This window comes from Hippopotamus amphibius, chromosome 16 (assembly GCF_030028045.1).
Source record: "Hippopotamus amphibius kiboko isolate mHipAmp2 chromosome 16, mHipAmp2.hap2, whole genome shotgun sequence".
Taxonomy (NCBI): domain Eukaryota; kingdom Metazoa; phylum Chordata; class Mammalia; order Artiodactyla; family Hippopotamidae; genus Hippopotamus; species Hippopotamus amphibius.
The window spans coordinates 56586182-56611246 of NC_080201.1; the positions used below are offsets into that span (position 1 = coordinate 56586182).

Here is a 25065-nt window from a genome sequence, read left to right on the forward strand (position 1 = left end):
ACTAAGACCCACAGACAGAATGAAGAGAAGGTAAAGAGTAACGACGAACCCAGGACTAAAAGGCTAACCACAAAGGGAACTAATCTAGGCAGAAAAGGCCTCTGCTGTTCAGATGGGCCCAGGGCAGTGTGGGAACAAGCTCTTCAGACAGAGCCCGGCCCCTGGAGCCGCGAAGGTTCTAACAGGCTTTGTGGAGAAACAACTGCCGACCTCTCTGAGGACCCTCCATGGCCCTTTCACCCGCGCTGCTCCCTTTGTGCGCCTCCACGCTGCTCCCCACCATCTAGGAGACCTTTCCATTAACTCTCATTCCCAATTCAAAGGGGTCGGGGCAGCTTCAAACCCAAGTGGTCCAGCCCCACAGTTACCCTGACAGAGATCACGGGCAGCTCTCAAACACAGAATACAGGACCAAAAACTTCTCCTAACGTTTCAAAGGAAACAACACAGCGAGGTGATTGATGGGCGCCTCGTGCTGTTCCCCTGAAACCCGCCTGGGCCAGCCTGGCAGGAAGATGCACAGTCAACTCTGGAGAAGGCGGCATTCCTGACAAATGAGGCACCATTCGGCTTGGGTGCGGCCCACAGAGCTCTCACGGGAAGAGGCCACACTGCCGGAATGGCCTCAAACACAGTAAAAGCGCCACCTAACCGGGGAAACTGGTTTTGGCGAGCTCACCAAGCGGAGGGGAAGCTGCTATTCAGGGGCAGGGCAAACTTCCTGCTGCTGCCTGGAATTCCGCAGGGCCCGGGGACAGTGATTCCTGGAGTAAACACATCCCTCCTGGGAACACTGCTGGGCGGGCCAGGTCAACCACACCTCAGGAGAAACACAGGGACAGACTAGACAGACCGACACTACGGAACTAGGGAAGGCCCAGAGACAGACTCGAGAGGAAGGGGTTGGTACTCTGCGAAGAAAAGCTTGAAAAAGCTTCACTCTCCACACTTCAGTCTGGAAAGGAAAAAGCTGAAAGTACCCAGAATCCCAGGGCAGGGATGGAGGGAACCCAGGAACACAGGCACTGCCTGAGGGCCCAGAAGCCCCGATGAAAGAGCCCAAGATCTCAAAGAGCAAAGACCCTCCTGGAGCCAGGAGACGCGCATCAGAGCGCAAGGAACAGCTGGGCACCATCGACACTCTCATTCTCAAACAGGAGGAACTTAAAGGGATGGTAGGTGAAAGGATCTGTCAAGGTCAGCCAGATGGAGTGACACAGAAAAAGCCAGAAACTGGCTCCAAGCTCGCTGTACTTCCTCGACTGGGGAGGGGGAGCCCACACACTGACTGCCTACTTGATGCCACAAACGTTTCTAAGCATGTTCTCTAGGCCAGGTCCTTGAGCACCTCGTGTTCTGCACTGTCCTTGCAGGAAAAGATACAGATTACCAGAAAGCTAGTCCACAGGGCAGCGTCTGTGATACAGGGCCAGGGCAGCCGAGCCAGAGCGGCTGGCACCCACAGACACTCCTCCACGTCCACGTTCACAGGCGAGGACACCGGAGCACAGCCAGCGAAGCTCTTGCCCAGGGTCAGCTACGGCCTCCATCCCTGTCCTGCTGCCACGCATCTAACACTTGGGGGAGGGGGGACAAAAAGATCATCCAAGCAACTCCAAGAGCTTTAACCATCCTCAAGAATGGCTCCAGCTTTTCATTCCGAAGGATTTACCCAAGGCAGGGAAGTACAGCATTCAAATCCACCCTACAAAGACTTGGAGCCAAAGTGGGATTCTCTGCATTGTCTATGTTAACAGCCCTAGGCAGATCTGGGTTCAGTGAGAATCTACAACTTTTTACAAACCAGGCAGTGCACCCTTGACACTCTGTTTCCTTGGAGTTGGGAGCAGCTGCAAAATAAACAGCATAAAAAAATCCCTGGTGATTTCTGAAGGGGAACGGGGTACTGGAGAGGCCGCGGGGATGGTGACACTTGACGGTCCGTTGTGCATTCTCACTACCACCCGGCCACGCCCTGCTCTCCAAGTCTTCAGAGCCCTGGGCTCGTCTCCGGTCACCTGAGGGGTGCCCCCTGATAACACTGGAGATTCCCAGCTCAACATCCTGCATGAATAGAGGGCCTATTTTCTTCAGACTCTGTTCACCAGAAGAAAAAAAAGAAAGAAAGAAAATCAAACCAACTGGGATAGAGGCAGAAATCCTGTGGACCACTGACATGACTGCACAAAGGCTGCCTCCACAGAACAGCAACCGGGTTTAGGTGGTGCCACTTAACAGACTGCCAGCAAAACCCATGTCAGAGTGGGATTAAATACCGAGGGAGCACGCTTAATAGACTGTGACATAATCCCCCAAGAAAAGTGGGGGAAACCCCACTGCGCTAATCATTTCAATCTAGCCGTGCCAAACCCTCTTGAGACAAGCATGTAGGAGAAACCCTGACGCATCGGGCTGGGCGGAGAGCACTTGATTCCCACAGCCTGCACTGGCAACGTGCAGGGATGGCTGCACCAGGGCCGGCCTGCCAGAGCCATCAGGGACCACACTGGGACACTGACTCAGAACAGGCGCCCGGGAAGAAACAGGAAAAGGCCAATGCCTTGCTGAGGGTCAGTTCTGCCTCGTGCCTCCTGGACTAAGCATCCAGGGCATTTAAGGTTCCACTTGCAGAGCTGGTGATAGCCAACTCCTTCTTTTGGGTCAAAGAAGAGATCTGGGTGCCTACTGGGCCAACTCCACAGGGCACAGAAGTGTGTCAGCCTCATCACATCCCATGGACTTGGCAGAAACAGTAAAGAAACCTCATGTTTCAAAGGAGGCTGGCGCCACCCACAGTCCACAGATTTGGACATTCTGCTTCCTTCTGCAGACCAAGTAACTCAACCAGCTCTCAGTCTTTCCTAGCATGTGCTCTTGGTATGGAACCTGAGCCTTGCTTTTCTCATCTGTAGAATGGGGTAAGTGTACTACCTACCTCAAGGGGTTGTGAGGGTTGAACGAGATAACATGGATAAAATCCTTGATGTGGGCGGCAGGCCCACAGTACCAAATAGCAGCTACTGGTATTAAGAACCAGCCAGCATGAGCACACCTCCACATGGAGAATCCTAAACCAGCTGCAATGCTTACTGGGAAGCATTTTCTCTATGGAGAAGCTACAGCCAACTCCCTTTGGGGACCACTACTAACTGCTGGCCAGCGAGTTCCCACTTTCCTTGGCCTGTCTGTGCATGCACCGTCCTCTGCCAATAAAACCTGCTGACGAAACTGACAAACTGACACCTCCCCTATCTCAGCTCTCATCCAGGTGGTATGAGAAAGTAACCAAGTGGCTGACCTGGAGGAAAAGGCACAGGGAGAGGTGAGCCCCAGGAAAAAGGGAGAAAGTTCCCTTACAAAAAAGAAGTTTGGCAACATGGAAGTCCTCTAGATGAGAGAGCTGGATGGAACTGAAAGGGGCCTGGGTTTATGGATCTACCTGATTTACGAAAGAAAGAGAGAGAAAGAGAGAGCGAGGAGAGACAGGCAAAAAACAAAGAAGATGGAAACCCATGGGAGCAGTGGCTGTTACCTGAAGACCATGAGAGCCTTGACAAGAGGCGGCTAGGTTAATGTGAAGGTCAGGGTTATGATCATTAACTGCCTAAACTCTCAACAAATTGCCTGGGTAGGCTCTGAATGACCCATTAACTAGGGACAAAATTACAAAAATTACAAGGAGGTTCCACCTCTTCAAATGTTTAACGACAGGCCTAAATGCAGAAGTCCGGGATCCCCAAATCCAACCCTGCGGGACAGTCGTTTACTAGGAGGGAAGGCACGGAGCCTTTCCTTTACAAAATTGGCTCAGGGCTCATGCCTGAGGAAGGCCCCCCAACACCTTCCCTCGATTTAGGCCATGGTGAAGCAGCCACGGGGGTGGGGGGAAAACCTCACTGAGGGATTTTCAGAGGCAGGAAATTCTTGAAATAAACCTCTGGGTCTTGCACGTGTTTTTCAGTGTCCTTACTACCTAGGTTCATCAACCACAAATCAAAGAGCAAATAAGCACTATGTCTCCCTTTCCCTCCACATTCTCAGGTGTGGTCATAACTGGCTATGTGACATCACAGCATCTCCACGGCAACATGCCCACAATCACAGGCACTGCCAGAGCAGCAAGCACAAACCAACCACGGGAGAAGACTGAGCCACACCCAGAACCCCTCACTTCAACAGACAGCCTGCCCAGTGCCGGGAACCCGACATGAACACACCTACTGTCAGAAGTCAATGTGGGGGAAACTGGAGAAATCTGAACCTGGACAGGGTATCTGAGATACTAAGTAATTACTGTTAATTTTGTTAGGCATGATTATGGTTTTGTGGTTATGTTTAAAAAAATTTAAGTTAAAGATTTATACTGAAGAATGTACAGGTGAAATGAGATGAGATCTTGGACATCCTTTGAAACACTCGAGGGGGGTTGGGGAGGTAGTGAGATAAACCAAAACTGGCAAAATGTGTATAATTACTGAAACTGGTGATGGGTATATGTCAGTCTATGATACTATTTTCTCTTCTCTTAAATATGTTAGAAAATTTCCCCAAGAAAAAGTTAAAAAGATAAAAAAGATGTCCCGGGGTGGGGGGGGGGGGACAACCGCTCAGTAAAGTGAGGAGAGCTCATCAAGGTTCTCAAGAAGTTAACTTCCCCAGCACAGAGCTGGCGTTCACGGTGGGGGCCTCCACCAGTCCTCAATCAAGGCCTCACCTCTCTGCTGTGGTTTCCTCAACTACAAAACCTGCCTGGTCTTACCAAGTCCAAGAGCCATAGGAAATATTCATTACCAACATCCTGCAGCAGTAATTTCTATGCCAGGACCGCACTGCTGAGCCCTCCAAGTCTGCATGTCTGTCACTGAAATGCATTAACAAAACAAATGCAGCAGCGCTTCATTAGTATCCCCACTTTACAGACAAATAAACTGAGGCTCAGAGATGGAAAAAAATATGCCCACAGGGTCACAGAAGGAAGAAGCAGAACTGGAATCTGAATCCAGGACTTTCTGACTCCAGGTCCGGCTCTCAACCTCAACCCTTGAGACAATCAGAAACTACCCAAAAAAGAATAACTTACTAAATAGGCCACCTAACAAAACAACTTTCACTCTGAAATTTATACAAGATTTAGAAAAAAATAAGACATAGGTACAGAAAACAGATTAAATGAAACAGTACTGCAAAAAATGTCAAAGTAAGACACTAAGACACTGGGCAAGCTCCTTCAGCACTCTGTGCCCTGTTTCAACTGTGAGGTGAAGGCAGTAAAAGAACCTCCAGGATGGATATATATCCTTGTGGGAAGAATTCCCTGAGATATGTCAATCAAGGGTTTAGTACCAACATGGCCCAGAATAAATGCTTAGGAATAAAAACTATCAACACGCAAAGACACAAAGCCAATCCAGGCCATCCAACATGAAATCAATGGAATTGGGACACGCAAAAATATGATCAAAAAACATCTGTATAGTTTAGAGAATAAGAGATGGCCAGAAAGGTCCAAAGAATCCTAGCAAAAAAAACAAACAGGACTTATCCTAAGAGGGACAGAAAGCAACACGAATCCAGGGGAAGAAAATTCCAAAGTCCTCTAACACTAGCAGGATCGCTTCACCCCCAATTGTGTGGCATCCACACTGGGGTTCGTCCAAGCACACAAACCTCTGAGGCAGAATATTTCTGTAGAGCTTAAAACAAGCCGACCAAGAAAAAACCCAGCCTTCTAGAGGAATCTGAGTCAAAAGTGTCCTTTTCTTTGCTTAAATAGCTATTCTCTTACTCCCACTCGCTTTGAAAACAACTCATGTTCTTGATAAAGGTATCTCTCTGATCCAAGTTTTTCCTGTCAGGTGAACCTCTGAAATTTGCTTCTCAGCAACAAATAATTTCCCAACCACCTTCTCAGGCCAACCACGCTTTGGATTGCTTAAAGCTGGAAAGATGCTGGTTCTCATCCAAAGAGAGACAATTTTTATTACACCAGAAAGGAAAATCAAATCATGAAACTTGTGAACTTAAGACTTCTTTTTAATTTTTTCAGGGGAATCAACCTGGTTCCATTTGGCCAAGACAAAGTATTAATATCTTCCTCTTAAAAGAGACCTGGCCTATGACGGAAAGATTTCTTGTTCATATACACAATTATCTGTATACAATTATTTGTTAACTTCCAGTCAACTGTGGGCTCCTCGAGGGTGGAGAAGAAACAGGCTGGCAGTCATCCCTGAGTTTCCAAGGGTCCAGCACAGAGCCAGGTAGACTGGGTGGGTGCCTGGGATATGGCCTCAATCTCAGCCATCCATACCCTCTTTGTCAATTTCATCAACATAGACACTGGACCGTTTCCCAGGCAGCAACCTGGATCACTTAAAACTCTGAATAGGTCACTGAGGGGTTGCCTTTGATCACAAACCCATTCACCAAGGTGTTTACCGAGGGCTTCCTCATAGGCCAGGGAGTAAATGACAAAAGCCCCTATGTGACTGGTGCATCAACAGCATGGATGACAGTGGCTGCCAGTCAGACACCTCAGGGCTGCATCCAGGGCCCGCCTCTGCTGCTGAAAGGCTGTGCTTCCAGGGAATGCTCCGGTGTCCTGCGCCATGGCAGTGCCTGGAATCCCGAGGAAACCTAAGCCCTGGTGTCTGTTAGGAAAATGAGGAGGGCGATCATCCAAGCCACCTGCAGTGGACATTTAGCCAAGTGACACTCGTGTCTGGGCCCAGCTCCCTTGGGTCGGGCCATAGCAGGGATGAGTTAGCTGCCATCTGCTTCCACACTGGGCTTCAAGAGGTCTCCAGTTATTTCTAATGAATGAAAATCCCTTCAATTTAAAGGTTCAAAAGCCTGGGTGTGGGCCTCTACATCCACTGGAAGGAGTAGAACACAGGGATGATGCAGTCAGCAAGTCATGGAGGGGCGGCAGCACAGCACCCCCGCTCCGGGGACAACTTTAAAGTTCCCTCCCACTGCGCCCCACCACAACAAAAACAAACGACAGTGGCTGCTGTGCAGGCCCTCCAGGCACTGGGCCCACAAGACCAGCGCAGAGGCCAGCCAAAAACACTTTAGGCTTTGTGGGCCATACAGTCTGTGTCCTAACTACTCAACTCTGCTGTTCAGCACAAAAGCAGCCATAGACGAGACAAATGAATGTTCCAATTAAACTCAACTTATAAACTTTCACAAAGCCACATTTAACCTTTGCGGTCCTCTTCTTTTTCTATCCTTTTCCATTTCTTTGTTTTCCAAATACAGGAGGCAAATCAATAGATGGACCTCATATCCCACTAAGGCCTGCATGCTGCAGTTTGAAAAATATTGTACCAGATCCAGGACGGCCACTGGGTATAGAGCTCAGGTCTGGGTTCAGGCTGCCTGCTTCCACACCCAACAGCTCTGTGATCTTCAACAAGCGTCTTCACCTCTGTTTCAGTTTCTCAGCATGGGGCTGAGGTGAGCTAATGCATGAGAAGCACTCAGATGGCCCTGGACAGGTAATCTTTGACCTTCACATGACAGTGCCCAAAAGGTACTGCCGTACCTTTGGGAAGGTCAGCAGGCTGACTTAGGAGTTGAGTAACTGGAGAGGCACATCCAGTTGGCCTGACTCCCACGTCCACAGCCATCCACACTCCCCACCATCTCTCTACCAGAACAGGGCCAGTCTGATGTGGAGGGAGCAGGCAGCACCTAGGCTCTATTAAGCTTTCTGGCTCTGGAGTTTGGGGCTCTGAGACCACTCTACAGGCACACAGGACCCAGCTTGGAACTCAGCTAGCTGCTGAGCCAAGGTTTCTCTAGCGGCTCTGCCTGGGATTTAGTCACTTAGCTTAACCTTCCAATTCATTCTCAAGGCACCTACCCTGCAGCTGGGTATCAGGAGCTGCAGGAGCAGCACCCATGCCTCACCGTGGCCAGAAGCTGCAGAGGCAGGGCAGACACGGGAAGGTAACATGAGGCCTGCGAAAGGCGGTACCAAACTCTGCCCAACTCTAAATAAAGTCCCCAGGAGAGAAGGGCTCCTTGAACATTCCGAAAACTGTTCTGCTCCAAGAAAAGCACGGGACAACCCTGGCTGCTGAATGAACAAAATCTTCACTGACTCAGCGAAATCACCAAGGGGGGGGGGAATACTGGAGCTGGGACAGGCCTTGCTCATTTCTCTGAGACTCTGGTGAGGGTAAAGGACTTGCTTTGGGGGACGTGACTAGTTAGCAGTGGGTGAGGTTCTAGAGCCCTAGTTTCCCTGCTCTCTGGAGGCCTACCAAGGCTGTAGCCCTGACTCAGACCTTAACTGCAAAAGATGAACAGGGGAAGGTAGCCAGCATGAGCTGCAGACAGCATGACTGTTCTAGCATCTTCTAATAAGGACAATAAGCAAGAAATGCCTTACGATGGCTCCCACTGAGCTGCAACCCTAACGGCTTCTTGCAATTAAACTGCTGACCAGACACCTAAGAGATGAAAGACAGACTGACTTCCTTCAAAACCAAAGGGGTTATTCTTATTTCTGTTTATACACTGGACTATAAATTCTGTTTAGAGTTTTCCTCTGGTAGGGATAGCAGGAAGATAAAGGAACCAAGCTTCTCTGAATGCCAGGCACTGTGTGGGTGTCCTGCATATGCCCATTTGACCGCAATGCCCAAGAGGAGGGCATTATCCTTGGTGCCCACTGCACACTGAACACAATCTTATCTGCTTCCAAAACCCACGCTGTTCCTTCATATCCTGTTGCCACCTCCAGTGTTCAAAAGATGTCACCACTTTTCTTACAAATAGCGAGCTGAGTCACCAGTTCACACAGATGAGAAATAACCAACAACAGAAAAACAACAACAACAAAAAAAAGAGAAAGATCCTCTATTCAGAGCAATTTGGCCAAAAGAAAACTAAGCTCTGAGCAAATAACCTATGTACTACTAAACAAATTATTCCAATAGCAGGATACAACTACACCTACACCAACCAAGAGGCCATGTCCTCATCTTGGTCATCGACTTAGTCAGAAATGTATTTAAAAACTGCCCTTGTAACCTTATATTGTTATTAAATCAAGGCAAAAAGTTTTGCACATCTTCAAGACTGCATCTTCGTGAACTACCAAAAGTAAGAGGTCTGCAGCAAAGACTCGGCCAATAAATCTGGAAAGCCAAATCCATGGTATCTGGCCCCCCCCAAAACAATCTCAGTGTTACCTTAACTTATCCAAATGAACTTTATAGGTCACCCAGACAGGCAGTTTTTCCACTCTTTCCATTGGGTTTTAACTCAGAAAAAGACCTCAAACCATTTAGTAGGATGCCCTCCACCAAGGAGGCTTATTATACACCAACCACCAGAAATCTCAGAAACCATCCTTTTCTTCTCCTATTGTGTCAGTAGTCATGTTACCAAGATACAGGCGAGCATCCTGCTCATTTAGCAACTCAGCCAGTTCATTTACTATCTGCTCTGAATTATCTTCTCCAAACCTCCTAAGCTGGGTCAGAACCAGTCGCTCTGGTACTAGAAAACATAGTCCACAGGGACCAAAATTAGGTTCTCTGGAATATGGTTTGACCTGAAGCTACCCACAGAGGCTTGGAAATAGTTTCATTAGTGATCCTCACCATACAGGTTATTTACTGTAACTGGATCTGGCCTATAGGACAAGATGGTTCTCGGGCCCTGACAACCACAAAGACGCAACAGAAGTGAACAAGGAAGGCAACCCTGAGACATCCATTTTTCTCACATCAGGGAAGGGAAAAGATCTAAGAGAAAGGAGTGGAGGTGGAGGCATTATTCAACAACAAATTACTGAACCAGCCCAGTATGAAACTGTCTACATTCAACTGGATGGAAAAGCACAAACTCATAATCAACCATTCATCTCCAACTTGCCAGTCAACAGCTGGGAAAGCCTTCATTTCCACAGGTGCAAAACAATTTTCCCTTGGGATCAGCCTTGCTGGCTGAGGAAAAACCATAGTAGTGGTTTTCTAAAATAGCTAGCTCTACTTTAAGAAACTTCTGGCTTGTCAAGAATCAAAAATTTAAACCTTCAGAGCAAATCGAAACCCTATCTGGGAGATAGTACAGAAGGTGAATTAGAAAGCCCTTTTGGGGAATCATATTTTTTTCTTTTGAAGAGCAAATCTGAGAATTTAAAAAAAGGGGGGGTTTATGATCAGAATAATTGTTTTCATGGTCACAAGTGATTTTGTTGCTACTGGGAGATTTTTGCTTTCAGATTAAAGCTCTCCCCAGAGAATACAAAAATTTTAAAGATTACAAGTGTATAAGAGCTGCTGTTAAATCAGGGATTCTGAGTGACACCCTTTTTTTTTTTTTTGCAACATCCATTAATTTGAAATTTAATTAATACTGGTACATCAGTTTGGCGGGGAAAGGTAGTACTGTGACATTTCAAAAACAGAGATTACTGAAATACAGTCTGACATAATTACTGGGGCTTCTTAGATTTGATAGATAAGAGTCCTTTGAGAAGGAAAAATCAACAAACCCCAGTGTTGATATGCCTGAGCGTTTTTAAGTGTTTGAGGAAACATTTTAACATTAATGACTACTAAAATTTTCACTTATAAAAGAAATCCAATTTCCTTAACATTTCATTTTAAGAGTAGTTAAAAAAGCATCCTTCTACACTTAGCAGCCCTTGACACTTGGAAGGTTCATCTGTTAGCATCCAGTTTCTGCACTCGGTTCCTGGAGAAGGAATTTCACAAAGGATGGGAAACTTCAAATAGATGCAATTCGTTTTCGGCTGACCCTGCACCCCGGATGGTGTGTTCAGTTTGTGCTTCAGACATTTTTTTTGCAGGAATACTGGACTGTGTGGACACTTCTTCCTCCCACAAATGATTTTACGTACCTAAAATCATCACGGCAGTTAAGTTGTGAACATACTGAGAGGAAGAACAAAACAAGTGGCCCACTGAATTGCAGTTTACATGTTCCTTCGTCTAAATGTCAGTGAACTTTTTTTCTCCTAAGAATGGAAAAAAGGAGACAGGATCTTTGGGAGGGGAAGACGACTGTGTGTTAAAGTTTTCTCTAACAAAGTATGTTAGGGACCAAAAGTGGGCAAGAGGGAAAATGGAACTTCAACGTGTTTTGTCTTTTAACGGAAGAACTTATGCTTGTAAAACACATCAGAAGTAGCGTTTGGTTCTGCAAGTCATTTCTGTTGCTGTTTTTCCCTTGTACATGTAGGAGAGTGGGGACTGGGGGCTGGAGGAAGTGTTCTCTCCACCATGGCTGGGCGTGTAACACGTTTGCATCGACTTTTCACGGTCAGGCATGTGCTTTCGAACAAAGGAACAGTGGAGACGGGGATAGGAGACTGAGGCTTGACACACTTTACAGATTTGTGCTTAAACAGTACTTTACAAATGACTTGCTTAATTTAAACGTCCATCACCATAAGAGACATTGGAGTTAAATGAGAAAACTGGATCTACTTGAACCATAATCTTTTCTGGGGGGTGGGGGCAGAGGGGAGGGAGAATATTAACTTGAATGAAAGTATCATAAACCAAATTCAGTAACTTTGTCTCCTACAAATGGACTCGAAGTATCCACTTTCTTCAAAGATGAAGGCTGGAGACAAAACAATGGACTGAAATGGCAAGAGGAATACCAAGGGCTTGAAAACATATGGGCCTTTTACATAGGTTTTTGTCACGTTACAGTAATACGCTTTTTTTTTTTTTTTTGAGAAAACTGTGTACATCAAATTAAAAAAATTAAACATCAAAAAGGATGTGCAACTCTAAAAGGGCTCAGCAGGGTTAGAATCCTGATTTGAACAAATAAACTCACTCTCTCAAGCATCACTTTGGTCTAAAGGCGAGGAGGAAGGCAGGCAGGAAAGGGACAAAAAGAGGGAGATAATTGAATTACTCAATAAAAGAGGCTACTTACCATCCCAACCCATTGTAAGACATACACTTCTGACATAAGAGAACTCCTTAGAGGTCGAATAAAGCGTGTAAGCACCTCTGAGTAATGCACCTGCCCCCAAGAGGGGGCCCGGAAGCCCAACATGGGCTTAGCGAACAGACCTTTGCTAATCTGTTTATTTCCTTGAACTGGAGTCAGGCTGCGAAGGGCTGCGATTCCCAGGACGATACATTTAATTAGAACAAAACAGAACAAAACAAAAAAAAAAATTGTAAAAGCTCACCAAACTGCTGCACTTGTGTCTCTGAATGTGGGTGGCATTTCTTTTAAAAGGCAAAGTATGGTCTGTGAAGGAGAAAGGGAAAAGGGGAGGTGGGAGTGGGGAGAAGGAGCCGTGGTGCCTGGCAGGGAACCCCTAGCTAAGACTCCTGTCTAAGGGAGGGTCCTCTGCGACTCCCTAGCCCGGGGCTGCGACGGGGCAGCCATCTGTCCAGCGCCTTCTCTTCCCCTCCCCACCCCCACTCCCTCCAAGACTCACTTTCCTGCCGGCTGAAAACCCTTCTACCATTTCCAAATCTCCTCTCTAGCCACCTCTTCCCCTACTCCACCAGGAAAGAGTGGGCGAACCCTGCACCCCAACCTTCTGCTGGCACAGGGGAAATGGGGCCCCCACCTCGCGCTGAAAGGCGCCGGGCTGGCCCCTTTATCACCCTCCAGAGAAGGGCATGGGGCGAGCCCATTTCGCACTTAATAAACGGGAGGGGGGGGTGCTCCCTTTCCCCTTGCCAAAGCACAAGGAAGCCTCATTTTTTTCCTCCCGGAAGGGATGGCGCCCCATCTTAGCCAGAAAGGGGAGGGAACCCCACGAGAAAGAGGGGATCAACTTCCTCTCCTCTCCAAGACAGGGAAACCAAACCTCACCAGCTTCCCACCCATCCCCGCCAATAAACCCATCACCTACCTACAAAAATCAGGAGAACCCCTCCCTATAAGGAAAAACACGGGGAAGGGTCTTCTCCCCCAAAACAGGCAGGGGCTTCCAACAAGGCTAGAGATCCCGCCCCCCCAATTTCCCCCTAGGGAACAGCTAGGAAACACCTCCCGCCAAAAAAAAGTGCGAGAGCCCCACCGAAAGGACCCCCCCCCGTTAGGATGGAGAAAAATGAACCCCCACTTTCTGCCTCCTACGAAAACTAGGGTACCTCTCCACGTAGGGCAGGGCACACCTCCCTCAAGAGAAAGGATACTGCCGGGGGCTGGGAGCCCCCCCAACTCCAAACCCCTAAGAGCGGGGCTGTTGCTCGAGATCCCCCCAAAAGGGTCCGGGAGCCCCTCCCCCCTTCCGTTCCCCGAAGCCAGGCGACGGGCAGGCGGGCCCGTGGCTGCCAGCTCCGGGCGCAGGGGCAGCCAGGACCCCCGTGGGCTTCCGAAGCCCCCTCCCCCGGCGCCCCCTCCCCAGGGCGGGCGGGCGGGCGCGGGGGGTCCGAGGGGCGCCTCCTCACCTTCCCCTCAGCATGGCGCCCAAAAAAGACAGAGCGAGAGCGAGGGAGAGCGGGCGAGCGCCGCGAGGGGGGGAAACGCATGAGGCCAGGAGAGAAAGCAAGCGAGAAAGAGCGAGCGAGCGAGAGACACCCACCGACCCCGCCCTTCCTCCTCCTCCTCCTCCTCCGCGGCCCGGCCCAACATGGCGGCCGCCCCCCTTCCTCCTCCTCCTCTACCTCCCCCCGGGGACGCCGCCCCGGCCGGGCCGGGGGCCTGACCTGTCGTCAGGGAGCGGGAGGCGGTGGTGGAGGAGGTGCGGGGTGGCCTGGCAGGCGTCGGGGGAACACGGAGGAGGCGAAGGCGTTGATGGCGGTGGCGGCGATGGCGGCGGCGGCGACTCTGATGGCGGCGGCGGGGGGGTCCCGGGCGCGGCCTCCATCGTTCCTTTGGGGGGGAGGGGATGTTAATGCACGAAAAAGGACTGCTTGGGCGTGGCGGGAGGGGCACACTTCAGCTCTGAGGGCTCCTGATAGGAATGGGTATATATTTTTTGTTTCGGAATCACCTCTGCGCCGACCTCCGCGTAGGCCGCGCGGCCTAGGCCTCCGCGGGCCGCTCGCCGCCTCTCTCCGCAGCCCGCCCCCAGGGTCACTCGCTCACGGGCGCGGGGCCCTCATCGGGGCGAGAGGCCCCCGGCACACACACCCCCGCGGGCCCGGGGGTGGGAGACCCGGGGGACACGGACACTGGTGGGTGGTTCGGTGTAATTAGCGCGGGCCGCGCGCGATGGAGCAAGCGAGGGGGAAAGGGAGGAGAGCGAGCGAGGGCGGTTTTAAAGAGGAAAAAAAAAGGATTTTAGGGAGAGGAAACAGGCCGCGGAGACGGGCCGACTATCTGTCTGCCCGCCCTAGGTGCCCCGGCTGCCCGGCCCCCGCCGCAGTCAGAAATTCACACAAAATGGCGGACCGGCCCGGACGAGCCAAGAGGCTGAGGCGGGAGGAAGGGCGAGGTGGGAGGGGGAACTGGGAGGCGGAGGCGGCGTCACGTGGAGCAGAGAGGCAGAGACTGCGCTCCCGCTGGGTGGCGGAAAGAGCCGAAGGAAGAGAGTGAGGCCGAGGCAAGGCGGAAAAGGGCGGAAGGAGCTGAGCTGAAGATCGGGAGGGGCGGAAAGAGCCGAAGTTGTTGATGGGGGTGGGACTAGAGAAAGAATGGGAAGCCCCGGGGAGCCGGAAGTAGCCGAAGCGAATCGGGACTAGGAAAAATTAAGGAACTGAGGTGATCCGGAAAGAACCGAAGGCGGTGCCGAGGGTGGGTGACAGGAGGCGGAAACAGCCGAATGACGCCAGGCGGCGGTAATAGGATTTAGACGGAAAGAGCTGAAGTGTGGGGCTAGTGAAGCGATTAATTAAGAAAGTAAAAGACTTTGAGGAATTCACCCAAGAGCAAGCCGGAAGAATCGAAAATTGCTAGGTTGAGGGAAGGCGGGAAGAGTCGAAAGTTTTAGGTGGGAGGATGGGAAAGAAGGAATTCGGGTTATGGAGAAAAAAAATAACCGAAAGCTGGAGATCGGGTGCCTGGAGTTGTAGGTTTCCGGAGGATGAAGCCGAACAGGCCCGGAGATGACGTCATTAGAGACCTCGGCTGATGATGTTATCTTTGGGCGGTGCGGGAGGGCGGGTCTTGGTAGTGCTTTAGGATACTAGTAGGTGGAAGATCTCAAATGCTGGATGTGGGAGCGCTGACCCCGTTCCAGTAGGAAAACGCAAAATCTTTTGACCCTCACAACTCTACTAAGGGGAGCTGCTATTATGCCCATTTAATGGGTGCAGACTGAACCTCGGTGTCTAGGTAATTGGCTCAACAAGGTCACAGGATTAGCCTTAAGGAGCATAGCAAGATTTTTAATCAGAGCTAGCATTCCATTGCCCCCTGCAAAAATTCTGTTCAGTCCCATCTGCAAAACAGGATCTTCGTTCGATGCTTTTGTGAGCTCCTTGTACAGTGCCAAGTCCTGTGATGAGCGAATGGAACATGGTTTCTTTACGGAGCTTAAAAACCAATAACGCCCCAGGGGTAAGAAACTGGAAGTCAAAGAGTAAGCAGGGGGCTCCTGTTATACTGGGGGACAGGGTTGTTTAAGCTAAGACATGAAGAAGAGAGAATTCCAGGCAGAGGAAATAGCTTATTTCAGGCCCTGACAAAGCAAGGACCACTTAGGTTCCAGGAACAGAGAAAACCCTTGTGGCATAAGAGAGAAATCTGGAGGAAGAGGCTCCAGATCACCTGTTATATTAATCTTGCAATAAAATTTTAGAATAATCTCAAACCTGGTCTTGGACAGAAGCTCTTCGTGAAGGTAATTTACAACCTCCTTCAGGGAAGAAATTAGCATTCCTGATAAAATGAAATGATTAAGCCCTTTTCTATTGAATTTTGGGGGAATGAAACTTCTGGAAAATCAGTGGCCCACCCAGTTAACAGTCAGCTGAGTGCTGGCCAAGAATCTGCTGATCTATAAGCAGATCATCTTTTCTTCTTGGATCTAATCTGTAGTCTAATAGGGTTATTTAATGATTCTCTTCTATAAAATGACCCTACCAAGAGAAACTGTTTCACTTAGCCTATGAGACCTTTTTTCCTTGCTTTTGCATGATTGCAATAAAATGTTGGCACATGCTCATAGCTAAATTGTCCAAAAAAGGTGTTTTTTTTTTTAACACACGGAGAGCTAGTAGAGCAGGATTGTGAGAATAGAAAAGAAAAACGCAGAAGTGGGTCATTATGCGTAATTGTGAAAAGTGCCATTCCCCTTCTATGCCTTGATTTCTGAATCCCATGTATTCTAGTTATAGACAAAATAATACTAGGTAAGACCATAGACCATGTCTAGGAAGGTGGCACCCTGTCCTTTCAAGGTGTGGTCTCCAGTTGACACCATTTCTTTCTTTTTTTCTTTAAATAAATATATTTATTTATTGGCTGCGTTGGGTCTTTGCTGCTGCACACGGGCTTTCTCTAGTTGTGGCGAGCAGAGGCTACTCTTCATTGTGGTGTTCGGGATTCTCATTGCCGTGGCGTAGTTGTAGCACACAGGCTTGACAGTTGTGGCGCACGGGCTTAGTTGCTCTGTGGCGTGTGGGAACTTCCTGGAGCAGGGACCGAACCCATGTGCCCTGCATTGGCAGGCAGATTCTTAACCACTGCGCCACCTAGGAGGTTCCCCCATTTCTTTTCTTTTTTGTTTTTAATACATCTTTATTGGAGTATAATTGCTTTACAATGTTATGTTAGTTTCTGCTGTACAACAAAGTGAATCAGCTATATGAATACATATATCCCCATATCCCCTCCCTCTTGAGCCTCCCCTCCCACCCTCCCTATCCCACCCCTGCAGGTCATCACAAAGCGTGGAGCTGATCTCCCTGTGCTATGCTAGCGGCTTCCCACTAGCTAGCTATTTTACATTTGGTAGTGTGTATATGTCAATGCTACTCTCTCACTACGACCCAGACTCCCCTCCCCACCTTGTGTCCTGAAGTCCATTCTCTACGTCTGCGTCTTTATTCCTGCCCTGCCACTAGGTTCATCAGTACCATTTTTCTAGATTCCATATATATGGCACCATTTCTGAAGCTTCAACAGCCCAGAATTCTAGAGGGCCATCTGCTTTTAGGTAATGAGGAAAATGAAAAGATCAGTGAATTCCAGGAAGCAAGATTTCGCCTTGTTTTTCAGTGTCATACTACAACATTGTCCACCAAGCCCTTCTGACATTCTAGATGACACTTGGACTTAATATTAAGTTGTTGATTAGGGTCCAGACTCAGTAAAGTTATGGAAGATTCTCACGTTTCAAAATGATTTTTGTCTGGCAGAAAAGACAACCCAGAATGACGTTAACCATAACCAGTTTTGTATCAAACTTTCCAACTTAATTCCAGCATTCTTTTTCCCACTGTTTGTACATATTTGTATTGAAACGGGGGGAAGAGGGCAGGGCACAATCTTTGAAAGAATGACATAGCCCGAGGACATGACATAAACTGATTAGAACCAAATGGATCCAAGATGACGGACAAGCCAACTTCCAGGCGCCATGACAGTTCCAAGGCTGACCACGAGGATCAAAAAGTGGGCCATGGCCCAATTCTGGAATGCTCTGCGGACTCATTAGCCTATGAAATTACCCACTCTTACAAAAACTAACCCCCATACCCTCTCACCTGAGATGGCCCACAATCTGTCTGTAGAGTATGTTTCTCTCTCAATAAATCTAAACAAACTTCTTACCTAACATTTTGTCTCTCACTGAATTCTTTCTGCCGTGAGACGTCAAGAACCTGAGCTTCATTAAGTCCTGAAACCAGGTGTGTGATCTCAGTTGGAAGACCTTGGGTTTTGGCAGGTTTGAGTCCCTTCCCTGGTGGTGCAGTGGTTAAAAATCTGGCTGCCAATGCAGGGGATACGGGTTTGAGCCCTGGTCTGGGAAGATTCCACATGCCATGGAGCAACGAAGTCCATGTGCCACAACTACTGAGCCCGCATGCCACAACTACTGAAGCCCATGCCTCTAGAGCCCATGCTCTGCAACAAGAGAAGCCATTGCAGTGAGAAGCCTTTACACCCACCGCAATGAAGAGTAGCCCTTGCTTGCCACTAGCGAAAGCCCACTCTCAGCAACAAATACCCAATGCAGCAGATAAATAAATAAATTTATTTTGTTTAAAAGACATACGTATTTAGGACTTCCTAGGTGGCGCAGTGGTAAAGAATCCGCCTGCCAATGCAGGGGACACGGGTTCGAGCCCTGCCCTGGGAAGATTCCACATGCCGTGGAGCAACTAAGCCCATGTGCCACAACTATAAAAAAAAAAAAAAAAAGACATACGTATTTGGTCTTTGTCCCAGTACCTTGCACTGAGCTCTTAAATTCCTAGGAATTTCCTAAGTGATAAGAGCTATAGATAAAGGTGCCTTTTCTTATTCATACAAGCCCCTTTCAACCACACCTGAGTTAATGAGGTGACTTTTGGAAAGCCACAAAGCTGGTTGCCGGGGGAACCAATCAGGTGATTAGAAGATTGCAACTTTTTAATCCCACTCCCCAACCCCTAGGAGAAAGGAGAAGGGCTGGAAACTAACAATCACGGATGGTCAGTGATCTAATCAATCGTGCCTACATAGTGACACCTCCCTCAAAATCCCTGAGCTATGGGGTTTGGAGAACTTCTGGGTTGGTGAACAAGAAAACATCCATATTCCAAGAAGGTGTACACTCCAAACTCCAAGGAGATAGAAGCTTCTGTGTTGTGAGGGTTTTGTTATTGTTTGTTTGTTTGTCTGTTTTTTGGCCTCGCCACATGGCTTGAGGGATCTTAAATTTCCCAACCAGGGATTGAAGATTGTACCCTCACCTTTGGCAATGAAAGTGCAGAGTCCTAACGAAGACGGCCAGGGAATTCCCGCAGCTTCTGTGCTCTGTGCTGTGAATCTTTCTGGACCTCACCCTATGTATCCCTTCATCTACCTGTTCTGTTAGCATCCTTTCATATTCTTTGTAATAAACTGGTAATCTTATAAGCAAACTGCTTTCCTGAGTTCTGTGAGTCAAGTAGCAAAATAATTGAACTGGAAGAAGGGATTGTGGGAACCTCCAATGTACAGCTGGTCAATCAGAGGTGCTTGCCAACTTCATTTGCAGTTGCAGGTGGGCTGTCTCGTGGAACTGAACCTGTTAGCAAACTGTTGACTGAAACCGCCCCCCTTGGCATGATGATAGCCACTTGTATGAGTTGTCTCACAACAAGAGGTCCTGATAGGGAACAGGGTGCTGCCACCAAAAACTAACTGGGAGAATTCGGGAGGGCCCAAACAGAGGACACGCCAGCCCATAGCATGTCTTGTAAAACTAGCCCAGGAGAATTCAAGAGGGGCCAAGAGGAGGGAGGAGATGATATATCCTACCAACCTCCCAGAATCCTCTGCACTGGTATCCATCTTGGTTGAGAGATGCACGTGCCACCAGGAAGGACCCTGAGTCAGTATGATTGGCCAGAGACAACCGGAAACTAACATCATCACCATAAAACCTGAGACTTTGAGCCACATGGCGGAGCAGTTCTCCTGGGTTCCCTTACCCTGCTCCTTTCTGCCCAGGTGCCCCTTCCCAATAAGTCTTTTGCTTTGTCAGCACGTGTGTCTCCTAGGACAATTCATTTCCGAGTGTTAGACAAGAGCCCACTCTCAGGCCCTGGAAGGGGTCCCCCTTCCTGCAACAAGCCCTTAACTTGCAGGATCTCATGCTAACTCCAGCTAGATAGTGTCAGGACTGAATTGAAATGTAGGACCCCATGCCAGTTGGAGAGTTGCTTGGTGTGAGAAAACCTCCACAAATTTGGTGACCAGAATACAGAAGTATTCTAGTAGAGGAGAAACACAGCAGTTCCCTTAGGCACTTTAAAAAATAGCCTGGCACTTATCACCTACAGATGAACATATACCTACACCAAGATACAGCAACTCCAAACTGTGAAATAAAATTCAGGTTTTATAGCAAGATAAGAAAGATTTAAACATAAAATTTTTTTTCTCTGCCCTCTGGCTTCCTCTTTCCCCTCTACTGTGCATTGTGTATCCGCATTAGGCATCGAATCAACAAGATGACTCCTTAAAAGAAAACATTCCTTCTTGACTTTGTAAGGGGCCACATGACCCACCACTTTGTACTCACAGATCTGGCTTGTGCAAACTATCTGTGCCACTTAATGCACAGTCTTCTGTCTCAAAAACCTATATAACTGTGCTTTGACCTCTATTGGGTGGAACAGTTCTCAGAGCTTTCTGAGAGACTGTTCCCAAGTTATAATCCTCCATTTGGTTCAAATAAAAATGTCCACTTCTTTCCTAGATCAACTGATTAATTTTTTTCATTGACAAACCCAACAAGTGCATACAAAAGGCACTAACAAGGTTGGGGTTAGTAGATGCAAACAATTACATGTAGAATGGATGGACAATAATGTCCCACTGTATAGCACAGGGGACTATATTCAATGTCCCGCAATAAATAAATTGTAATGAAAAAGAATGTAAAACTGAGAATATGAAAAGAAAATATAGGGACTTCCTTGGTGACTTCCCTAGTGGCTAAGAATCCTCCTGCCTATGCAGGGAACAGGGGTATGATCCCTGGTCGGGGAAGCTCCCACATGCCGCAGAGCAACTAAGCCCGTGAGCTGCCACAACCACTGAAACCTGCATGCGTAGAGCTTGTGCTCCACAGCAAAAGAAGCCACCGCAATGAGAAGCCCATGCACCACAATGAAGAGTAGCCCCTGCTTGCTGCAAGTAGAGAAAAGCCCGTGTGCAGCAACAAAGACCCAACGCAGCCAAATAAATAAATAAATAAATAAATAAATAAATAAATAAATAAATAAAATATATAACTGTCACTTTGCCGTACAGTAGAAATTAACACAAAATTGTAAATCAACTATACTTCAATAAAAACTTTTTTTAAAAAAAGGTACAAACAAGAATGCTCACAGCAGCACTATTTTAAATAGCCCCTAACTTGAAACTACCTAAACACCCATCAATAGGAAAAAAAACAAATTGTAGTGTAGTCACCACTTTTTGAGAGCCCCTGGATCGCTGCATTATAAGACCCAAATGGCAGAGTCCTTTGCACTTGTAGGGCCCTAGTGCAGTCTGTCCCCAAATACACCTCAAAGGCATATTGATTATTATGAATGAAAGTTACTGAAGAAATGACTGATACAAGAGGGACACTTTGACCTTCGTCTCTGTCTCCCTGAAAACAGAAAATAAATCTCCCTTGTGAAAGGTGTCTTCCCAGTATTGGGAGGTAGAAAGACATCCTTATAACCAGAGACAGGGAGTTCAGGGCTAAGAAGGCTATGTAAACAATATAAATAGTTACTTCTTTACTAATTTACTACCCAAGCCCAAACTTTGTTTAAATTCCTTACTGATGAAACACTCAAACCTAAGTTTCTTTATCTTGTCAAATTCTCTTCAATTTATTGTTTCTTTGTCTTAGGTTCCATTTCTATGAGACCTCCATGAGTATGGATTAAAATGTGTCTTTTTTTCCTCCTGTTAATCTGTTTTGTGTCAATTTTATTACTAACCCAGAGGCAAGAACTCAAGAGGGGTGAATAGAGAAATTTCCCATACACTACATTTTGGACCAGCTAGAGAACCTCCTTTTGCATGGAGCCCAGAAATCTTAAGAGTTTTCTTTGGTGATGAGTGAGAGCAAGTCTCCCAAACGATACAAATTGCCTCCAAACATTCTGGCTTTTTTGTAATGCGTGGGAGGGGGGAGGGGCTGGCAGGTCCCTGTATTTTTCTGAGACAGAAACTTCTGCAATGCCCATAAGTCCAAACAATTCCTCCATGGCACCTGTTTCATTGTACTCTTGTAACATCATAATTCTGGCAAAATATTTGATTGTTCTAGTTCCTGGGGAGGCTCTAGGGTGAGTTCTTTGGGCCACAGGATGGGCAGTCCTTTAGAGAGAAGACACATCACACACTGTAGAAGCAGGACCAGCAGCTGGCTCCAACCTCTGGAAACCCTGGGGAAAAAAGGAGACCATTGGCCAAAAAGAGACATTACAGTGTGTTGGATCCTACTGACTGCCATCCCAATACTGGCTATTTCCACCTTCTTTCTTGCTAATCCAATCCTGGATTTATTGGGAAGGTCGGAAGTAAAGTCCAGTTTAGGAGATGATCTTTGGTCTACCTAGTTCTAAAGGAGATGATGTCGCCCCCTAGAGGACATTTTGAAAATTAGGGAGGGAAAATATTTTTGGTTGTCAACTGGTTCTCAAAGGCAAAATATTGCTCTCTTGGGGGTGTTTTGGAAATTTGTCTGGACTTTTGGGGCATCACAATAATGAGGGGGTTGTAACTGGCACTAGAGGATGGGGAGTGGGGATGACAGTGTGTTCTGCAACATTGCATTGGTAATGAATGATTACTTAATGAACGCAGTTAATGATAGTTCATAACTAAGGGAAAGAACTGTTTACACTAAGTTCTATTAAGCTGTCATGCTGAACTTTTCCAGTTCTTTTGGAATTGCGTGCATGGCAAAGTCATGGTAGACTCCTGGAAATTTACAAAACGTATACCACCACGTTTGGGATAATAAAAATGTTTTGGAACTTGATAGAGGTGGTGGTTGCCAATGGTGGCTGTACTGAATGCCACTGAACTGGTCACTTTAAAATGGTTAATTTGGGGGACTTCCCTGGTGGTCCAGTGGTTAAGACTCCAGGCTTCCACTGCAGAGGGCGCAGTTCCACCCCTGGTTAGGGAAATAAGATCCTGCATGCTGTGGCATGGCCAAAAAATAAAATAAAACGGATAATTTTATTTTTATTTATTTATTTATTTATTTTTTTGGCACACGGGCTTAGTTGCTCCACGGCATGTGGGATCTTCCTGGAGCAGGGATCGAACCCGTGTCCCCTGCATTGGCAAGTGGATTCTTAACCACTGCGCCACCTAGGAAGCCCAAAATGGATAATTTTATAATCTGTGAATTTCACTTCAGTAAAAAAAAGTTTAAAAACATAAGTTTGAGAATATATCATTACATTGAAATTTCTCTATAAGCTAGGGAAAGGGGACCCTTTTAGATATTGAATGAGTCTAGAAGCGCAGGAGAAAATCATTTATAAAGCAGTTAGCTTTCTTTTCAGGGCTCTTTTTCACAAAGCGATCATTTGACAAGTTACTAAATACTCACAGGTAATGGCTCCGGTCACTCCCTAACCAAATGTAAATGAGCACACGCCTTGGATCTTTAAGGTCAATTTCAAGGTCAACATATTAACAAATAAATCATTCAATGCTAAGGATCTGTTTTCGCCCCTCAAAAGAATTTGACTCCTTTATTTTCCTTTCTATGATCCATTTACATTTCACTTTAATCACATAAGGCAACTTAGCAAAAAAGTGTTTATTTCCAAAGCCTAATCCAAAAGATACTTGATATAGCCCTCTGCTGCCCGTAATTCCATGACTTCTAAACATCTTTCCTGCACAGAGGTTATTTGATCCTTTCATTGGCATAATTCCCTGTGATTGGAAAGTGGTAGCACAGCATAGTGCGATAGCTTTGGACTCGGAACTTTAAAACAAGGTTTAAAAAAAAAACCCTTTTTATGATGGAAAAACCCAAAGATACACAAAATTAGAGGGAAGAGTAAAATGAACCCTCATGTACCCATCATCCAACTTCAACGATTGTAAAGTCGTAGCCAGATAACCTACCGTGTAGCACAGGAACTATACTTAATATTTTGTAATAACCTATAAGGAAAAAGAATCTGAAAAAATATAAATATGTATGTAACAAATGATACAAATGAACTTATTTACAAAATGGAAACAGACTCACAGACATAGAAAACAAACTTATGGTTACCAAAAGGGAAAGGAGGGGAGCAATAAATTAGGAGTTTGGAATTAACGGATACACACTACTATATAGGAAATAGATAACCAACAAGGACCTACTGTACAGCATAGGGAACTATACTCAATATCTTGTAATAACCTATAATGAAAAAGAATCTGAAAAGAATATATACATATATATTCTGAATCATTTTGCTGTACATCAGAAACACAACATTGTAAATCAACTATATTTCAATTAAAAAGAAAGAAAGAAAGAAAGAAAGAAAGAAAGAAAGAAAGAAAGAAAGAAAGAAAGAAAGAAAGGAAGGAAGGAAGGAAGTCATCAGTCATATTGGATTAGGGCCCACCCTAATGATTTCATCCTAATTTGATTACATCTGCAAAGAACCTATTTCCAAGTAAGGTCACATTCATAGGTAGCAGGCATTGGGACTTGAACATATCTTCTTGGGGGACAGTTTGACCCATGATACTTCATACAGATATGAATTCATCAATCTGTGTAATGAAATGTATGTACTCTATTATATTATACTTCCGTTAAAACATATTCTTTTTTAAATCTCCATGTATTACTTGACTCTAATAGCTTCGAAACAGTAGACCATGTCTACAGAATGGCTTAGAAAGTGTGATTAAAATTTGTACAGACCCGTACTTCCCTGGTGGTCCAGTGGGTAAGGCTCCATAATCCCAATGCAGGGGGCCCAGGTCCCCACCCTGGTTGGGCAACTAGATCTATGCATGCCGAAGCTAAGAAGTCTGCATGCTGCAACTAAAGATCCCACATGCTGCAACTAAGAGCCGGTGCAGCCAAAATAAATATAATTAAGTAAATTTAAAAAAAGCAGACCCATGAAAGATACCCGGAGCTTAATCCAATGTCGTTTTTTTTTAATTGAAGTATAGTTGGTTTACAATGTTGTGTTACTTTCAGGTGTATAGCAAAGTGATTCACTTATACATATTTTTTTCAGAATCTTTCCTCTTATAGATTATTACAAGATATTTAGAATAGTTCCCTGTGCTATACAGTAGGTCCCTGGTGGTTATCTATATTTAGATATATATTATATTTAGTAGTGTGTATATGTTAATCCCAAACTCGTAATTTATCCCCCCCATTCAATGTCTTTTTTTCTTTAATTTTTTTTTTTTGGCTTTGCCACGTGGCTTGCAGTTCCCCAATCAGGGATTGAACCTGGG

General features: G+C 46.6%; 1 protein-coding gene across 9 annotated transcripts in view; it reads right to left on the reverse strand.

Annotated features, from left to right (window-relative positions):
- ZC3H4 (zinc finger CCCH-type containing 4) overlaps window positions 1-25065 on the reverse strand; it is a 56247-nt gene that overhangs the window by 24467 nt on the left and 6715 nt on the right. For 3 of the 9 annotated variants that reach the window (XM_057711654.1, XM_057711662.1, XM_057711653.1), the window contains exons 1-2: window positions 14952-15027; window positions 13677-13842 (exon numbers count right to left, since the gene is read on the reverse strand). In XM_057711654.1, the coding sequence (XP_057567637.1) occupies window positions 13677-13842; window positions 14952-15027 (242 nt within the window). Of the gene's footprint in view, window positions 1-4791; window positions 4862-12199; window positions 12264-13418; window positions 13563-13676; window positions 13843-13963; window positions 14333-14951; window positions 15028-25065 lie in introns of those variants that run through there. The other 6 variants (XM_057711655.1, XM_057711659.1, XM_057711657.1 and 3 more) reach the window with 6 other exon arrangements.